Raw genomic sequence first — 17,678 nt, 5'->3', positions numbered from 1 at the left:
AACCGGCTGAACGGTTCACAACAGTAGCAGCAGCCCGCGGCGGCGGCCCCCGAGGCCCTGGAGCCGGCCTTGCCCCCGTCGGTCTTCCAGCCCTGGGGGCTCGGAAGACCACCAGCCTGCATTTCCTCACCTGTCAGAGCTGGGGGTGCATACTGGAAAATCAGGAAGTGAAAAAAAAAAAAAGACTCAAAGCCCACACCATCCCTTTGTAGGTTTGTTCTTCTATTTCAAAAATAAAAACACAGGCACCACAGTTTTAAAACAGTTCCTCGATTATTTATTTGCATGAAAGTATTGTCAGCCTCTCCCCACGAAACCCAGTCCCTCCGAGATTTTGCGATTTGTTTTTTTGTTTGAACTGATTATTGCGAGGAAACACATTTTGATTCCGAGGTGGCGTCTTCATAAAAAGGATTTCGTGGAAACCGCTGTCACCTTGTGAGAAAAAGTGCTACTTTTTGGGAGACGTTGCCCTGGTCTGCCTCTTAACAAACGTTACACCGGTGATTTCAGTAGGAAATTGTGGCTCACGTCACTTGTGGTGAACTACAAGTGCTTCTTCTTTTTCTTTTTCTTTTTTTTCCTTCTGGTCTCCACAGTATGCTGAGGGGACCTGCCGATTTCAAGACTCCAAAATCCCGGGGGGCAACTGTGAAATATAAACACGCGGCTGTCAGATGTTGTTTTCCTTTTTGTTGAGAGAGAAGATGCTGTAAATGCCACGGTCACTAACAATAAAGCCAAAGGCAGCCAGCTAGAAAAGGTAAATACTGTCGGTGGTTACACGCTATGTGGCGAAGCTGTGGGGAAGGCGGCGGGTTTCCTCGGTCGAGGCGGCCGCCGGTCGGTCGCGCTTTTCGGGGGAAAAGGCAACGCATGCCGTCGCTCCAAGTAGCAATTGTAAAAAAAGTAAGCACTGATATAAAACAAGGAATGATATGAAAAGCAGTTAAAAAACAGACAGTCCTCATCTACACCTACTGTAGAGACTAAGTGAGAAAGGCCACAAGGTTCACAGAGAGAGAACATGAGAAAACTCCTACAGTAAAAAGCTTAAACAAGGCAGTCCAGCGAACACATGATCATTTAAATATAAAGGCAAATTTTACACTTATTACAGTATAGTTTCGGGTTTGCTCACTCACACACACACTCAGTCAGTCAGTATAACATTTTTTTCATCCTTCAAAAACGTAGGTCCACATGTAGCTACCAGTTCCTAACGGACTTTTCTGGTTTTGTTCAACATTGTAGCTTAAAGATACTTCAGATTAACAGCTTATCGTCTCTTTCGGCTTTTCCTTCGCAACCTTACGTCTAACGCACAAAATCAAGCCCGTGGCGTTAACCCGCCACTCCTATACACACACACACACACACACACACACACACACACACACACACACACACACACACACACACACACACACACACACAGCCGCACGGATCAGGAGCAGCTGGCTGTACCGTTTGCGAATCTCGAAGTTGCCCGACAGAACAAAATAGTCACAGATTTTGCAGATTACAGTCCTTCTTTTTCGGGAGCAGAGTCAACAGTACGTCATCTGTTTAAAAAAAATAAAACTGAGAAAGGTTGGATCTCCTCAAGATACTGAGTGAAAAACTCCTTTTGCGGTAGTGTCTCTGTCTGCCGCTCGTGTGCTCTGTGCGTAACAAAAAACGGCACTTTTGCAGCATTTTTTTTTTTTTTGTCCTTGAAATATAAAATGCTCTCTGAACCTTGAGGGATTTGGGTTTCATCTGGACTCTGGTCCGGCATTTCTGCAGCCAGTGCACCCTGTACTCTCACTATACCCTGTGAGTCATAGAATAGGCCACTTCCAAAATAAAAGCGCCGCCATTTTTACAAATGACGACGCCTGTTTTTAGGGAGTGATAATGATGTTGAAAGTACGAGTTTTTCTATTACATTCATAACATTAGAGAGCAAAGTCACCGGAGTGCTTTCCTTAGAAAATACTTTTTGAAAATGAAAATCAGCCGTGATCTTGAGACACTGACTGAGATCATTAAATCCTACATGTCTTCCTTTACCGCATTTCTGCCCAAATGCGGGGCCGGCTGTGGTTTGAACCAGGCGAAGAGCGTGTTACACTGACGAAAAAAAATCCCCCGTTTGCTCCTTTCGGTATTTTGTTTGTTTAGTTGAGCTCAACTCGGAGTCTGAGATGCCTCGGTCGAGGTCCGCAGAAAGAGCAGCCCTGTCTGTGCGTAACTTGTGAAATGTGAGAGTCCTGTACAAGTGCCGCGGATTTAAGTTTATCCTCATCTGCCCACTGCGCTCAGTATAAGTGATTTCTCTGCATGGAAAAGACATTCCAGACCTTCATCTCCGCGTTTTAAAAGACAGGCTGAAATTGTGCATCTTGGTAAAAACCATTTCTGACCGCGAGTGCCGACTCTGCACAGAAACAGCCCTTCGGGAGACATGTACCTTCAACAAAAGATAGTTTGCAATCTGTAGTATTTTGTGCAACTCGCAGACGTGACAGATTCGTAAGGAACTCGCAATATTCCTGTGCAAATATGACCTTTGCAAATGTGGTCAAGAGCGGACAAACCAGCAACAGATTCAAGTGCTGCAGCCCCAGTTTGGGCTCAAGAGCCGCCGTTTTCAAAACAAACTGTACCTCGTACATTCACCTGCAGGGCCCTGACCGCTCTGGAACCAGTTCCGTATCTGAACCGGATGCAGAGCTAGAGTTTGGGGTAAATGCCCGGGGCTTGACTTTGAACACGGTGGATTTACGGAAACACTGGCATCAGTCTCTCAGATTGTTAATGTGGGCGCAGATCTTGAGGGCGGGACCTAGCTTGATGTTCATGGTGGACATGAGATGCTCCTCCTTCAGCAGCAGCAGGGCCTGTCCGTCGATCTCCTGCGACAGGAACTGGGAGGCGAGCTCCTCACAGCCTGGGGGGGAAGATCAGGGAGATGAATTTAAAAAAAAAAAAAAATTAAAAAAAGGCAGAAATCAAAACGGCGAAGGAGTTAAAAGTAGAAAACAAACAGAAGGAAAACGGTTGGATAGAAATGTGAACAAAGGAGTGAGAAAGATAAGGAAAACAGGAAAGATATTTTAGTAAAGTAATGATTATTTCCATTATCGAGTCATCGGCTTGTTATTCATACATCAAACCTGAATGCAAGCCAATACTGGAGCGCTCGTTTACAAAAAACACTCGTCTAAACATCAATCATTCGACTTGCAACATAAAATAAGCGTTAATAACAGATGCTAATGACACAGCTGGATGAATTTAAGATCTTTGATTCTAAAGTCGTGCAATGTGCACAAAACCACACTGCGAGAAGCTCAAACAGATGCAGCTAGTGTCAGTATTTTGCTGTAAAGTTCTTCCAACCTTGTAGCGAGGATATAAACTGGGACACTTCCTCCACGCTCCACTGGGCGGGGACAGCGGGCAGGCAGCTGGGCGCGGAGCTCTCCGTCGGGCGCGGGGGAGGCGGCTGGTGGCAGGAGGCGGAGGAGGCTGGCGAGAGGGACATGGGGTCGTCCTCGTCCTCCTCTCCACTGGACTCCTCGTCCGAATGGCTGGACTCCGATCGGCACTGCGGGGCGGAGAGGCGGAGGAGCCGGTGAGCAAGGCGTTCACAGCTCCTCCTTCAGGAGAAGCCTGTGGTTGTGTGTGTGTGTGATGGTGTGTGACTACTTCCGATAAATAAAGATCAAGGCTGTACCAAGTAACTGCACCAGTGTAAATGATGAAAATGAAAGGTGCCATCACTGGGGAAAAAAAAGTTTGGCAGCATCACAGAGAGAAGGTGAGAGAATGAACCGAGTTGTGTGCTTTGGTTGGAGAGGCTGCATGTCCCCTTTGTAGCCACTAGGGGGCAGAGAGCTTTAACAGGGAAGACTAGAAGTTGGGTACGGATTCAGAAGTGGCTTTGCACCTCAAAATATGCCCATCCATACTGTCTAACTCTGTGTTACTGTGTTAATTCCTGTTGTGTTTTTATCCCATTTCCAAGTATGGGCACCACCCTGTCCGTGTACTCCAAAATACTTCTGGTGCAGGGCGTTTTTTTCATGGTTTGGGCAGGGCCCCTTAGTTCAGATGAAGGGAAATGTTAATGCTACACAGCATACAATGATATTTTAGACAATAGGTCCTTCCAACCTTGTGGCAGCCGTTTAGGGAAAACCCTTTCCTGTTTCGACAGTACGCCCGTGCACAAAGCCAGCTCAATAAAGAAACGGTTCTCCCAGTCTGTGGAAGAACGAGCCCTGACCTCAACCCCATCCAAAATGGAAGAGTGCTGAAATCTGGTTAAAAGGCCTCCCAGAAAAACGGAGGCCTGTTATAGCAGCACATTAGGACCCATGATGGTGGAATGAGATGTTCAACTATCACGTGGGTTTACTGCATCGAGCACTGAAACGTTCACCAGCTTATCTGGGCTGGTTTTTCCAACCGCCAGACCTTTCGAAACTTAAGAACAACCGTTTAATTTTCCATCCTTTTTTTAGATCCATGTCGGAAACATGAGGCCCCGACTCACCTTAACAGGTATGGGTCTCCCTGCGATCTTGGCGCTGGCTATTTCCGAGCTGGTCCTGCGGGGAACCCTCCGCCTGGCGATTCCTCCCTCCTCGTCCGAGTTGGAGAGGTGACCTTGGCCCCGATCCCGATCCGGAGCGCGATCCTGACCCTGGCCCTGGCCGTGACCCTGCCGCATGCAGAAGTGCTGCCTGAAGCTGACGTTGTACCTGGGGAACCAATACATACTGTATCGTAGACAAAGAGTGACATATACGGTACTGAAGCCAAGACGAGCAACACACAGTTTTTGTCTCTTTGCACCATACGTGGTAGATAATCTATACACACGTAGTGGGCAAAGGGACAAATGCAAAGCAGAAGCAGAGAATTTAAAATCATATGCTGACAGCGTACTGTTAAAAACAATGCAGACAAAGCATTGTTTCTAGAGGCAAACATAGGACATAATAAATACAATGTACATTTTAATATGGAGCAAATTCAAAAAAAGGAAAAACATCCACAAATCTAACTGGGCTGTTTCCGCAATTTGACACGAGAACAGACGTAAGGTTACATGCCATTTTCGTAGATAGAAATGTGCATGAGGTGGCGCTCTCACAGTATTCAAACAGAAAAATCAATCATGAAGAACAGAAAACATACATGCTGACAAATATACAGCTGAAGTCACCTGAGGATTCACACCTAACTGTCACAGCTGGTCTCTTTTCGAGGGACACCGAGGTCACGTCTCCGGAAGTGTTTGGGAGGATTTGGAGGGTTTGACGAGAATCTAGGAGTCCGCGCATATTAGACCTGCCGAGGTTTTAGAAGTTGATTCTGATATTTCTAGACATCTTAAAATTTCACTCATTTTTTCTCATCCAGGATTAAATACCTGCTAGTGAAGTGAGGGGTTTGAAACAAAATTTAAAAATGTAGGGAAATAAAATTTACTAATATACAATTGAACAGTTAAACGAATAAATGAAATGGGATATCTTTTTTTTTTTTAATATTAAATTTGCACTTGATTTCCTAAAGTCTGACTTGTCTGTTTTCTCTTTCATAGACATAAAAAAAACGGCTATCATCGGCACTGCGAAACATTTTGTGTTACATCAATTGGGCATCTCTCTTCAAAGCGTGAGAGGAAAAGGTCGACGGCAGCGCTACAGTGATTTCTCAGATGGCTTCCGCTGTGTACATTATATTTCATGCACGCTGAAGTACCTCTTGGCACAAGACATGGAGCAGAACCTTTTGGTGCCTCTGAACTGGCTGGCAGGAGCAAAGTTTTTACAGTACTCACACTTGAGCACTGAGGGGAAGAACAGAACAAATGTTAAGTGTATAAACTCGACTGTTTTCACATAAATAAATGTGTTGCAGCTACTACAATGTTGCATCAGAAAACTCAGATAAACGAAGCACACTCTAAATGCACCCAAACAGTTTTTAAGTCCTGATTATACGTTTTCACACCACGCTGAGAAAAGAGGACTCTAATGGCATTTCACTGTGCTGTTCTGCTGCCTCGCAGCTATGGTGAGAGGTGGATAATTCCCAGAGCTTGGAGGTTGTGATTAAAACCTATGAACATTCCTGGGGCCCAGCTCGAACAAACAAGGGTCAAACAAGGGTCATTTTGTCGCACATTTTCAAATCCCCTTCTCCGCGTCCATGTCATGTTAATTATGTTTGGCAGGGTCAACCAGCTGATTAGTATGGACAGTTAGCTGCAGGAGCAAATTAACACCTGCCGTTTTGGGAGATTTTGGTCATACGAGGCGATAAATTTCATTTCAGTGCATTTAGAGGATTCCAAATATTTGAAGTACCGTCGTTGGGTTATCACAGTTTACGTCACTGCACTGACACCTCCCCTTACAGATAACCGCATCTCACTTCACGCTCGGAAGTCTAACTCGAGGCATACGCAGCCAATTTCAACCCTCAAACATGTCTGGAAGGCAGCAGTACTTTCGGAGCAGTCGGGCTGTTACCTGTCGCGGTGGTGACAGTCTCCGATTGGTTAGTGTCCGGGCTGTCGTTAGTTAAATCCTCACCAGCCGAGTCCTTCACCGGACCGCATACCTGTCAATAAACAGAGAAGAGGCTCAGTGACCGACGGAACGGCGTCATACGGAGTATGCGACTCCTGCGGGAGTGGGGTATCAGGGACTACAGACCCAGGTACTCACGGGGAAGGGCTCTGCCCCTTCCTGGATGACGAAGCCCTCTATGAGGTGCGTCAGGACATGAGGCTTAACCACGGCTTGAGGTGGGGGGGCTCTCTCCCCCTGACCGCATACCCCACGGGACACCGACAAGACTGGGGAGGGAGAGGGCGGAGCCGGAGGAGAAGCACCAGAGCCTGGCGGGGAGGTGAGGAGAACAGCGAGGAACACTTGGGTTATACTGGGCTTATGTTTTCTCCGTTGGGCAGTTAAATGACAGTTCTTTGAATGATCCCTTGATTTGATTTAAAGCTAAAAATAAAACCCTGCAGTGAACCTGCAAAGGACAAATCATGTTGCATTTGTTACCACAATATTTATCTACTATGTGTCTTGTGTTGCTGTTACCTGCTTCCGTGGGATTGGTCGGAGGCACGGAGGTGTGCTCTCTGACAGGCTGGATCCGTGGAGGGGAGGGGCCGTCCTCATCGTTGGCTGAATTTGAGTCGGATTTCCTTTTCAGTGAGCCAGTCATCTGCTTTCCCTTAAAAAATGTATTATAAATGATGATGCCAAGTGAGAGGAGGTCAAACAGTGGAAGTGTGTCATACTAATGAACGGTTTATTCCAGGTTGTGGTGATTTCAAAAAATAAGACCAGAGAAAATAACGGCTTTAGGAAGAAACTGTATCTTGACAAACAACAGCTGATCCCTTGGCTCGGCGCCTCTGTGCGGCATCTCCGCTGGTTGCCGAGCAACCTCACGGTGATGACAAGACTCCTTGGGAAGTCACTGCTCGCACTTTCAGACAGAGCCAGGCTACTTAAGGTAATCGCCTCGAGGCTCTACCTCCATACTTAAAAGGCGCCCTGTGGAGTTTAGGAGCGAAGAAACAAAAGTTTGTCACCGAAGCAAACCACGGATGTGGAATTAATCTCCTTCCTCATAAAACATTTTATTATTTAAAACCTGAATTGTTTACTTCCATGTTTTTTTGTTGTTTTTTTTGGGGGGGGAGGGTTGAAATCTTCTTCGCTGCTTTTGTTGTTGCATTTTTTTTTTTTTTACTGCGTTACCAGCACCTGACGATCAGCCGAACGGCCCGAATCCCGCGGCAGGACTGTGCATCACATCAACTTGCGTGCCCATACGTGCGCGTGTACGATGCCGTGAGCGTGCGTGATACGAGCCGAACAGGAACCCACACCCACTAAACGCACTGCTCCACAGTGCTACTAACGGTCAGAAACTGGGTACATTTACGGCACATGGAGGCTGAGTGTTACCAATCAATGTCATCGAAAAAGCTAATAAGGTTATTTCCCAAAACGTCATACTATTCTTTAGATACCAACCTATAAGAAAAACTGCTGATATATTAAATTGCTGTGAAATTAAACTGCATCTTATTTGCTGTGAACACGCTGTACCAGTAACGGATCCGTGTTTGAGGACGTCTGAGTTGTACATTTGTTACACAAGTAAACACACAGATTCGAACAGATAAATAAACAGAAAATTCACATCAGTGTAACAGGGAGTGTATGACTGATAAACAGTCATCAGCTGACCTGTGGTGGCTGACTTCCTGAAGAGTCTCCATTGGTGGTCACACCGGCTCTTGCTCCTCTCGCCAGTAGCCAGGGAGGGAGGAGGAGGAACGTGACAGCGAGGAGGGAGGAGAGGAAACGGTGGGGGACTGGGAGGAGGGAGGGGGGGGGGAGGGGGGGTCGTTTCTGGTCTGTCCTGATGCTTGATTGGCCTTTGGATGAGAGAGAGACCCCAAGGGGGGGGGAGCCCCCTGGGGGGGGGGTGTGCCTGGCCCCCCCCCCCCCCCCCCCCCCCCCCCCCCTCGCCTGGAAGCGGAGGCCCAGATGGTGGTGTGCAGGGGCTGCTGGGTGAGGGCGGCGGCGGCGGCTCCCTGGCTGCAGCTGCCCCGGGCCAGAGCCAGAGCCTGGGCGTTTCCCAGCGTGCTCTGCCTAGCCCCCACGATCTGGACCGGGATGTGCGGCGGCTGGGGAGGCTGGGGAGGCTGGGCAGAGCTGCTGGCTGGCGGTGGCGCAGGCAGGATGGGAGGGGGGTTTCTAGAAGGCAGCTGGAGGGGCAGACGTAGCCCCTGCAGAGTCTTAGGCTGGATGGGGATGGGTCCGTTGCCGTGGCCCGATTTCTCGCTGCTGAGCGAGGTCTTCTGCAGAGGCTGCACCACCAGAGTCTGAGCGTTGACCGCCGGCTTGATGGTCGCCGTGCCAACTGGGTAACCGTGGGGCTGAGACGCCGCATTGGACGTTAGGACCAGGGTGTGTGCTGCCGTGGGCGCCGTGGTTCCTGCGGTGAGGGTGCGGGTCCCGTGAAGCAGCAGCTGGGAGAGAGGGATGGAGGACGCGGAGGAAGAGGAGGAGGAGGAGGCACCAGAGGAAGAGGAGGGATGGGCTTTGAGGTTGGTGGGCTGAGGGTAGGTGGGGATTTTGATGTGCGGGGGCTGGGGCTGCGGCTGGCTTGGCTTCGTGGGAGACTGAGCGCTTGACTGGTGGGAGGGCTGGACCAGGGAGTAGGCAGCTGGAAACGAAAAGACAGACCAGAGAAAAACATGCTGATGGAGGAGCAGAAACAAGACAACACTGACATATTAGCACCTCTGAGCAAACATTTGCCCGTTTACACTTCCAGCTAGCACAGCTAGCGTGCAGCGACATTGGCATTCATCTTTAGTCCCGTTTCTGGCCGCCTGATGAGTGTAAGTCCTATAATCACAATCCTTTAAGTTCTGTTTTACTCTCCGCCAACTCCTGAGGGCAAATGTCTGGCTTTTTAGCTGCTCAATGGGCCGTTGTGTTCAGCCGCTGGTCACACACTTTTCCTGTGTACGGTCTGTCACTGAACAACTGGGGCGTCTGAAAATTACACCAATGGGAGCAGTGAGACTTAATCAAAGGGGGAGGTTTCAGGCCAGAAAACCACGACGTGAGTCCGAAAAGGTGCAGAGACACTGTAGGACTGAGGCGAGCTGCAAAATTCAGTGATAATTATCTCTGGGTTTAACAATACAAGTGACCCCTTCGATACTACAAACACAAACCTAATGCTGATGAGAAAGCACTGACTACTACTCTGTCAGGCCGTTAAATCACTTGGTGACCCTCCAACTTTTCGTCTCTCTCCACCATGTGTTCAAATTCCTATTTTGTCCATTACTTTGATTCAAGTATCTGCAAAACCAGCGACATTCCCATCAGCCTCACCCGTACATTGTGTTTTATACTAATTAGCAAACGGTAAAACGTTAGACTAAGATGGTAAGCATCAAACATTGCCCGCTACAGTATCACATTAGCATTGTCTTTGTGAGCTGATGTTAGCATTTAGCTCAACGCACAGCACCCCTGTGCCTCAGTACAGCCACACAGAGCGGCTGGCTTGGCTTTGGACACTTCATCCATCCGTGCGTCACTATTCACAGATCGTAACCAAGCCAGCTCGGACTGTCACGATCGGGGAGCAACAGGACACAGATGCCAGCGGCTGTGGCGCCAAGCAGGATGCCTTCACTACCTGAGTCACTCCTCTCTGGGGCTTCGGTCTTAACACCCACACCTTTGGGACTGGACAAACCCCGCATGGCTAGATTCTGCACCTAGAGAAAGGGACGAAGGGGAAAAAAAATCTGTGTGAGAACAGCGATCTCCTGTAGGGTTGCCAGGTGAGGGATCAGTGTAGTGCAAAGTAAACCGAAAGGACAAAAAGTTAGTACTCCCCTCACACCCTCAACGCATTAACTCCACAAACCTGGTCATTGTCTGACTGGCTGCCGGAAGAGGAAGTTGGAGTCACCTCTTGCTGCTGTTGCTGAGCCTGCGGCTGCTGGGTGACGGTTGCCACGGCAGCGGTTGCCGTGCTGCCGGGCATAAAGATGAGCTGTGAGGAGATGGGGGCCCTCAGGGAGCGGTTGACCTGAAGGGGTTGACGGGACAGTCGTCGAAACACAGACACTAAACCAATTCGGGTGTCAAGTATAAACCGGCTCATCGGCATGAACACGACTGAGGAAATGATCTGACTTGATCCCACCCGGCTTTAAGGAGCTACTGTGACATTGCTACTTGTTCCCAAAATGGCTGAAATTGTATGAAAACAATACTTTCTTGCTCCAGTGTATTTAAAGTGCTTCGTGACATTCTCAGGGTTATCAAGTGCGGTGAAGGCGGAACCCACCCGCAGGTACATTTGTCCCTGTCCTCCCGCCGTCCCGCTCAGAAGTACCGACTGACTGATTGTGGATGTCGCCGAGGCGCCCATAGGACGGCTGCTGGTTGCGGACCCTGCTCCAGACGTTACACTGGCCTGAAAAAAAATGTACTGTTTGAGTTTAATGTGTATAATCTATGTAATTTTTTTTTTTTTGACGATTTACTTAAAAAAGTAGCTGAGTTAGGAGAAAACGTGACAGTGGCAGGGGCTTCGCTGGATTGTAACAGAGAGGGTATATTGTTCTTGTCGCAGGAAGCGTCTTGGATACATAAATCAAACACTGCTGCCCCGTGGACTGAGTGCAGAGGCTTGAAGGGTTAAGTTTAACTTTGATCATTTTTGATTGGATACGTTACGTTGGAAATTATACTGGAATATGTTTTATTGCTTGCCCTTTTGATTGGTTTGATTTGTTCTGATTGAACCGAAATATTGACACAGATGATGGCCTGACTGCTGAGTGATGACCTGTCGTATACATTTTTAAGTGGTTTTCAACCCATTTTTCCTCTTTGAAGCCATAACATGAAACATGAGGCTGTCTGAATGGAGACGGAGTCAATCATCCTCCGTCAAAGGAGTGCAGCAATTTTTGGTTTAGCCAAAGATAAACAAACAAACAAAAAAAAGAACAGAAAATGGTACAAACAGCTGTGGTGCTGGTGGTCTGAGACGAGCTGCTGCTGGAAGGGCTTGACTGACGACTGGCTGCCAGCGTAGCCTGGGAGGAAGAGGGAGAGGAGGAGGAAGAGGAGGTGAAGTGAAGCGAAGGGAAGGGAAGTAAGAAGAGAAGGGAAAAGTTTGAGGTTTCAATCAACGCCAAACAAAATCAAAAGTGACTCTTTTCACAGGCTGCCATGTGTTTACAGCCTGACGTTGCTCTTTGTTTTGGTCACTAACGCACCATTTTGCAAATTTCAGCCAACCAACCACAGCCGTCCACTGTACCTACTACGCCCGTTGGTTTTCTTTTCTCTAGTGGTTTCTAGCGTTTGTTCTCTTATGCAGGTTCGCTGGTTATTTTGAGTCCTTTTCTCTGGTCGTCCTATTTTTTCTGTCACTGTGAAATTACTTGTGACTTGCTTGCGGTAACGGGTACATGAATAAACCAATTTGTAAACAATCTGTGACATAAATTTAGGGACAGTAAAAATACTGAACGACATAACACACATACACGTTTACCTGTTGCACGGCAGCCAGGTTCTGCAGCTGGGCGTTGTTGATCTGCTGTTGCAGCATCAGCTGCTGGAAGTACTGAGCTGCGTTAGGCTGCCTCTGTAACGCCTGGAGGGCCTGGAGGGAGGGGGAGAGGAGAAAAATGAAAGATGAAGGGGCAGTAAACCAACTGGAGAAGGAGGTTAGAGGAAAGCAAAAGAAAGGAGGACATGAATAAGAGAGAGAGAGGAAGTAAGGAGAATGTGCCGAGGGATTGCGATGGATAAGTCGAGAGAGGGAGAGGGAGGAGACGACGGCAAACGATCGGAAGATGTGGAGAGAAAAAGGGGGGATGAAAGAAGTGGGACTGGCGAGACTTGGGAGGACAAATAAAGTATAGTACCATGGAAACTGAGAGAAAAGAGGAGAGGACCGAGAGAAACGAGGGCAGAGAAAGCCGAGAGGGAGGGATGCTGTAGCAGAGTGTTAAGCCTCCTGCCAGCTGCCTGATGTATGAGCTGAGGCTCGTATAGTAATAAGTTGCGAGATGAAAGCGAGCGTGGCGGGCTGGATTAGTGTGTGCAGGGTGACAAAGACAGATGGCTGCGCAGGGTGACAGAAGCCTGAGAACATTACACAGAGCCTCAATCAACCCAGCAAGACTCAGTCTCTTTCTTCACCTCCCTCATTCAGTCACCCACCATCGCGTTCCGTCCGTCAGCTTACACAGAAATCATGAATTATAGAAGGCAAGTAAGCACATCCCTCCTTTCCCTCGCCTATACACAAAACAAGCTGCGTTCACTCTTAAAAAAAAAACAAAAAAACATCCAAATTCAGTTCTCTGTCGAGCGAAGCTCCTGTTTTCCAACAAGGTCATGGGGAAATGAGAAAATGGCAGCATTCAATGAAACACACACCAGTTTTCTCCGGGAAATGACCTGAAACCGTGTTATCCGGAAATAGCAGCGGCCATATTGGAACAAAACTGGATAAAAATGACGAGTGAATCCGGGTTTTGTGGTATTTGCAGGTGTAGTGTTTTCATCGATCCCCAATAAGACACCCAGAGCTGAATAGTCTCACTGCACTCAGAGAAAACAGGAGCAACGAGACTCACGACAACGTCTGCAGGGTCTTGCCTGTTTGTTGGTAAAGCACGCGGCTGACAAAACTACATTAGGTCTGCTTATCTAATTAGCAACACAGATAAACGAGACTTAACGAGCAAAAGCTAATAAACACCATATAAAAACGCAGTAAAATGTATTGCGGCTTGTTAATGACAAGGCCGGATTAACCCGCCAGGCTTGAGGAAATGAACTGCAGGTCCCGCTCATCTTAAATGTCACCGTGCTGACGAGTGAAATCAGTTGCATCACGAAACACCACATGAAACAAATGTCAGCGTCACTGGCAACAGGGCAGATTGGATGAGTCAGTGAAAAAACAAACAAAAACAAAAAATAAATAAATGAACAAAGTTGGTTTTATTATTTTATGCGCTGCACCCTTGTAAACTGATAATACCTTCCTGGATTTAATACATTTATCGTAATTATTGTTTTAGCCGATGAAGTCTATGGAGAGAAGCCTGTAGGAGAAATTACTTGCGTTCCTAATTAGGCCTGCAACTAACAATTGTTTTTGTTATGGATCAATCTGCCGATTATCTTCTTGAATAATCAATTTATAAATCAGAAAATAGTGATAGATTTCGTGAAGCTCAAGGTGATGTCTTCAAATGTGCTGTTTTGTCCGACCGCCAGTCGAAAACCCAAAGATATTCAGTTTAGCGCCGTAGAAGATGAAAGAAAGCATCACATATTCACAAGGGAGTCGGTGAATTTTTGGCATTTTTTGCTTCAATAAAAAAATAAATAAAAATAATGACAAAAATTATTAACTGATTATCAAAATTAATTATCTGTCCATCAGCTGATCGATTAAATCGCTCTGTTCATAATAAATAATCAGGGAGAAGCTCTGATTTAGCCGGAAATCAAAGGATCACAATTCGGCACAAATGTTTTAGAAGCAAATATCACTTTTTTCTCTTTTTTTTTTAAAAACACACCTTTTTGACTGTTGTCAAGAGGAAAAAACAGCATCAATCTGCCTGTAAACTGCCCACACACACACACACACACACACACACACACACACACACACACACACACACACACACACACACACACACACACACACACACACACACAAAAACCCTACCTGCACCGCCTGTCTTTCATACAGAGACATGGAGTTCATGGGAGAGGGGCGGGAGTTTGTCCCGGACGCAGCGCTCCCATTGGTCGAGGCCCCCTGCTGGTTCTGCTCTCCGTCCGTCTCCATGGCTGCTGAGAGGACAGAGGAGACGTCCATCAGTCAAACGGCGACGGGAAGGCGCTCTCTCTGAGGGAGAACCGGCCGATGGGAAACCGGCCGCCACTCTCCCTCAGCGGCGCCGTTGCTCACACGGCTGAGCAATCTCATCAAGATGAGATTGGATATTCCACCGACTGGTTTGCTCACGGTCACACTGGTGTGAACAATCGCAGACTGACGTCGATAACCGATGTTTTTTCTTCAGCTTCACAATCACCCTGTTTTCCTGTAGAAACAGCCCATAAGACACAGTGACGAAAACTCTCCGCTAAGACACAGACCAGTGAGCGTGTACCAGCCTGGTGGCACCTTCCTTCCTTCGGGTTCAGCCGCTGCACGTCTTCATGGGACAGAAAAGGTTTCTGACACAAACACACTGGGGATGAAAAGTATAACTGAACTACTCATTATTAACGGATTATTATTATGTGCAAAGGAAATTCAAACTGCTTCTCTAAGAAGCATTTCTGAACAGTTCTCTGTCAAGACTTGCGTGTGAGCGCGACGAGTTGTTTCGTAAATAGTGCGCGGAAAAGCCGGGCTTTTCCGTAAGCGCCATCGCTCGTTTGTGGAAATTAGTGACACCTGTGTGTGGAAATTCACACGGAACACAAAGGACGCGTCACTAAATCCAGGTGTATGCAGAGTCGGCGCTCTGCAAATACACCCAAGACAACTTCCCAAAAAGCTTGATGAGATAAATGGTGCGAATTTACGATGCAAGTTGGATCTAGCGCTTGATGTTTTTGAATGTTTGGTTGTATTTGTGGAGCAGAGGATGCCGTTGTGATCAATCTGCTGCTACATGGTCGTTTACCTTTTCACAACTTATTGTTGTTGTCATGACAAATGTCGCCAGTGACGAGACTTGCGTCCCTCTACTGTGTCAAAGGTCCAGTAAATTAACTACCGGCATATGTCAGTCAACCACCAGCTGCAGGATTGCGATGATGCCCTGGGTCCACGGTTCACTTTGTGGCACAGAGCAAACCCGACTGAGACATCAGAGGGCTGATACGGCTGAATAAAAAGACAAAAAAAAAGAAAAATCTGTGCGTTCAAATAGGAGCACGCTCCAATCAACCGATCAGGGTTTAGGATTTGAGGTCCAGTGAGGCTGGGTAGTGGCTAGAAGCTCCAACATTCAGTTCAATTCGACTGCAGTTTATCTAACAAGCGCCAAATCATACCAGAGGTTATCCCGGGCCACTTTTGAAACGGAGCAGGGCTAGACCGTATTTTATTTGTTTTTGGTGGGTTTTTTTTGGTTACTTTGACGGAGACCCAACATCTGGCACTTGGAGTCGCATTACATCAGATATACAAACCGAACTCATTCAGAAATACAGCGCTCTCATGCGTCGAGGGTGGGAGTTGAACAGAAACTGGAAACGTACACCGTCGTAGAGCCCAACGGATACTGGGCCTCTGAAGCTGATACTAATAGTTTCAAAAGATTCTCTAATAACATATCAGCTGATATTAGTTTGTTTTGTTTTCTAAATAAACAAACATTTTTCTGATAGGTATCTGTTACATTTGGTTACTAAAGAACTGTGACGACAGATACGTGCTAAGCAGGACATTTTACAATTGAAAAACAGACTTGTCAGGCGTCGGTACACACACACACACACACACACACACACACACACACACACACACACACACACACACACACACACAGTACCAACACTGTGTTTGTAATTTTTGTTGGTTCTTAACTGACATACACACAAATACCGATATTTCTCCTGTACGTTAATATCATATCGTATCATATAAACCAATTTTATCTGCCTTTTTTTTTTCAAAGGTTTTTTTTTTCCAAACTGCACATGAAGGCACCGCGGCAGACATTACAGCCCCTTCACCACTTTGCAGGATTGTGCAGTTACAACCAGAGCGTTTGAAAGCTATAAATAATGAATACATCTTTTTTTTTTTGAGGGGGGGGGGTCACAAGAGTGGACAACCTCAACACAAAAATTGCATGTGTGCAACTGATTCACTACTTTTTCCTTTTCCTTCTTTACTGTACATTTTTTTTATGTCTTTAATTCAATTTTTTTTTTAACCAAATCAGCCTCAAACCCCCCAGACTTGGCCCGGGTCTGGCTCAGAGGTTCCCCAGACTACATGCTTCTCCAACTCTGATCTCTTGTGTATTTTTTGGTTACAGTTTCTCCTGCAGTGAGTCTGGTCTGGCTCTATAACCTTTCCATCCCTAGAGTACACACACACACACACACACACACACACACACACACACACACACACACACACACACACACACACACACACACACACACACACACACACACACACACCCCATCCCGTCCCAGTCTGCGAACCTCAGCCTCCAAACGCTAAAAACGCACGGGGCTAATGTTAGCTAGCTGCCCTCCATGTTTCAGACCAGCTAACACCGGATCCACCGGGGGCTACCCCCTCCTAGCATCCCGCTATGTCGCCGCCGCTGTCTGGCTCGTTGACCGGGCTCTCGGTCCCGTCCTTACCGTCGCCGGTCCGGGTCTTCTGCCTCCTCCTGCACCGGGCTAGCGGCAGGGAAACGACTCCGAGCGACTCAGCGGCCTCCGGAGCTTCTCCTTAACGCGACGCTTGTTGTTGCTCTTTTCTTCTTCTTGGCAGGACGAGCGCGGCGGCGGCGGCGGCGGCGGCGGCACCAGCGGCGGCAGCAGCGGCAGCGGCGGCGGCGGCAGCGGCAGCGGCGCTTTCACTGTTTTGCATAAATTTGCAGCTGATGTGTTGTCGGAGGGCAACGCCTCCTTTTTCTTCCGCTGCTCTGCCTTTTCCGGCGCGGCGGGATGACGGAGCTGCAGGACGGGGCAGCGAGGGGGGACTCTCTGCCCCGACCCGCTCTCATCCAGGACCGGACCGAGCCGGCCTGGGATCAAACCCTTCTCCCCACACATGCGCAGGGAGAAAAGGGTCCAGTGGGAATACGCTCCGCCGCGGTCGGATGATGTTAACAGTGATAACCACAGTTTAATGGCAATTACAACCAATTACAGGAAAACAAATCAGTAAAAGTAAGAGATACCCTCAGTCTCTGCTAAATCATGGGAAATGATCCATGAGACCTAGTTTTGGTTCTAGAGCCGGTAAATTCCCTGAATACGGAGCAACACGCCCAGAACACGTGGTGATTATTAGTA

The 17,678-nt window shown here is 47.7% G+C and overlaps 1 protein-coding gene across 1 annotated transcript; it reads right to left on the bottom strand.

The window, feature by feature from the left end:
* Window positions 1-270: 270 nt before the first annotated feature.
* LOC120786677 (polyhomeotic-like protein 1) lies at window positions 271-17,143 on the bottom strand. The gene is given in 16 exon segments (XM_040122224.1): window positions 271-2,935; window positions 3,388-3,595; window positions 4,547-4,772; window positions 5,764-5,851; window positions 6,537-6,627; window positions 6,735-6,907; window positions 7,119-7,254; window positions 8,283-8,335; window positions 8,338-9,267; window positions 10,261-10,342; window positions 10,495-10,659; window positions 10,921-11,049; window positions 11,606-11,677; window positions 12,142-12,252; window positions 14,344-14,468; window positions 17,019-17,143. Coding segments are annotated over 15 exon segments (2,739 nt in total). The 5' UTR covers window positions 14,467-14,468; window positions 17,019-17,143; the 3' UTR covers window positions 271-2,783.
* Between the last annotated feature and the right edge of the window lie 535 nt (window positions 17,144-17,678).

The sequence above is a fragment of the Xiphias gladius genome, chromosome 24 (genome assembly GCF_016859285.1).
Source record: "Xiphias gladius isolate SHS-SW01 ecotype Sanya breed wild chromosome 24, ASM1685928v1, whole genome shotgun sequence".
Lineage (NCBI taxonomy): Eukaryota > Metazoa > Chordata > Actinopteri > Istiophoriformes > Xiphiidae > Xiphias > Xiphias gladius.
This window is presented reverse-complemented; position numbering and strand designations above follow the sequence as displayed.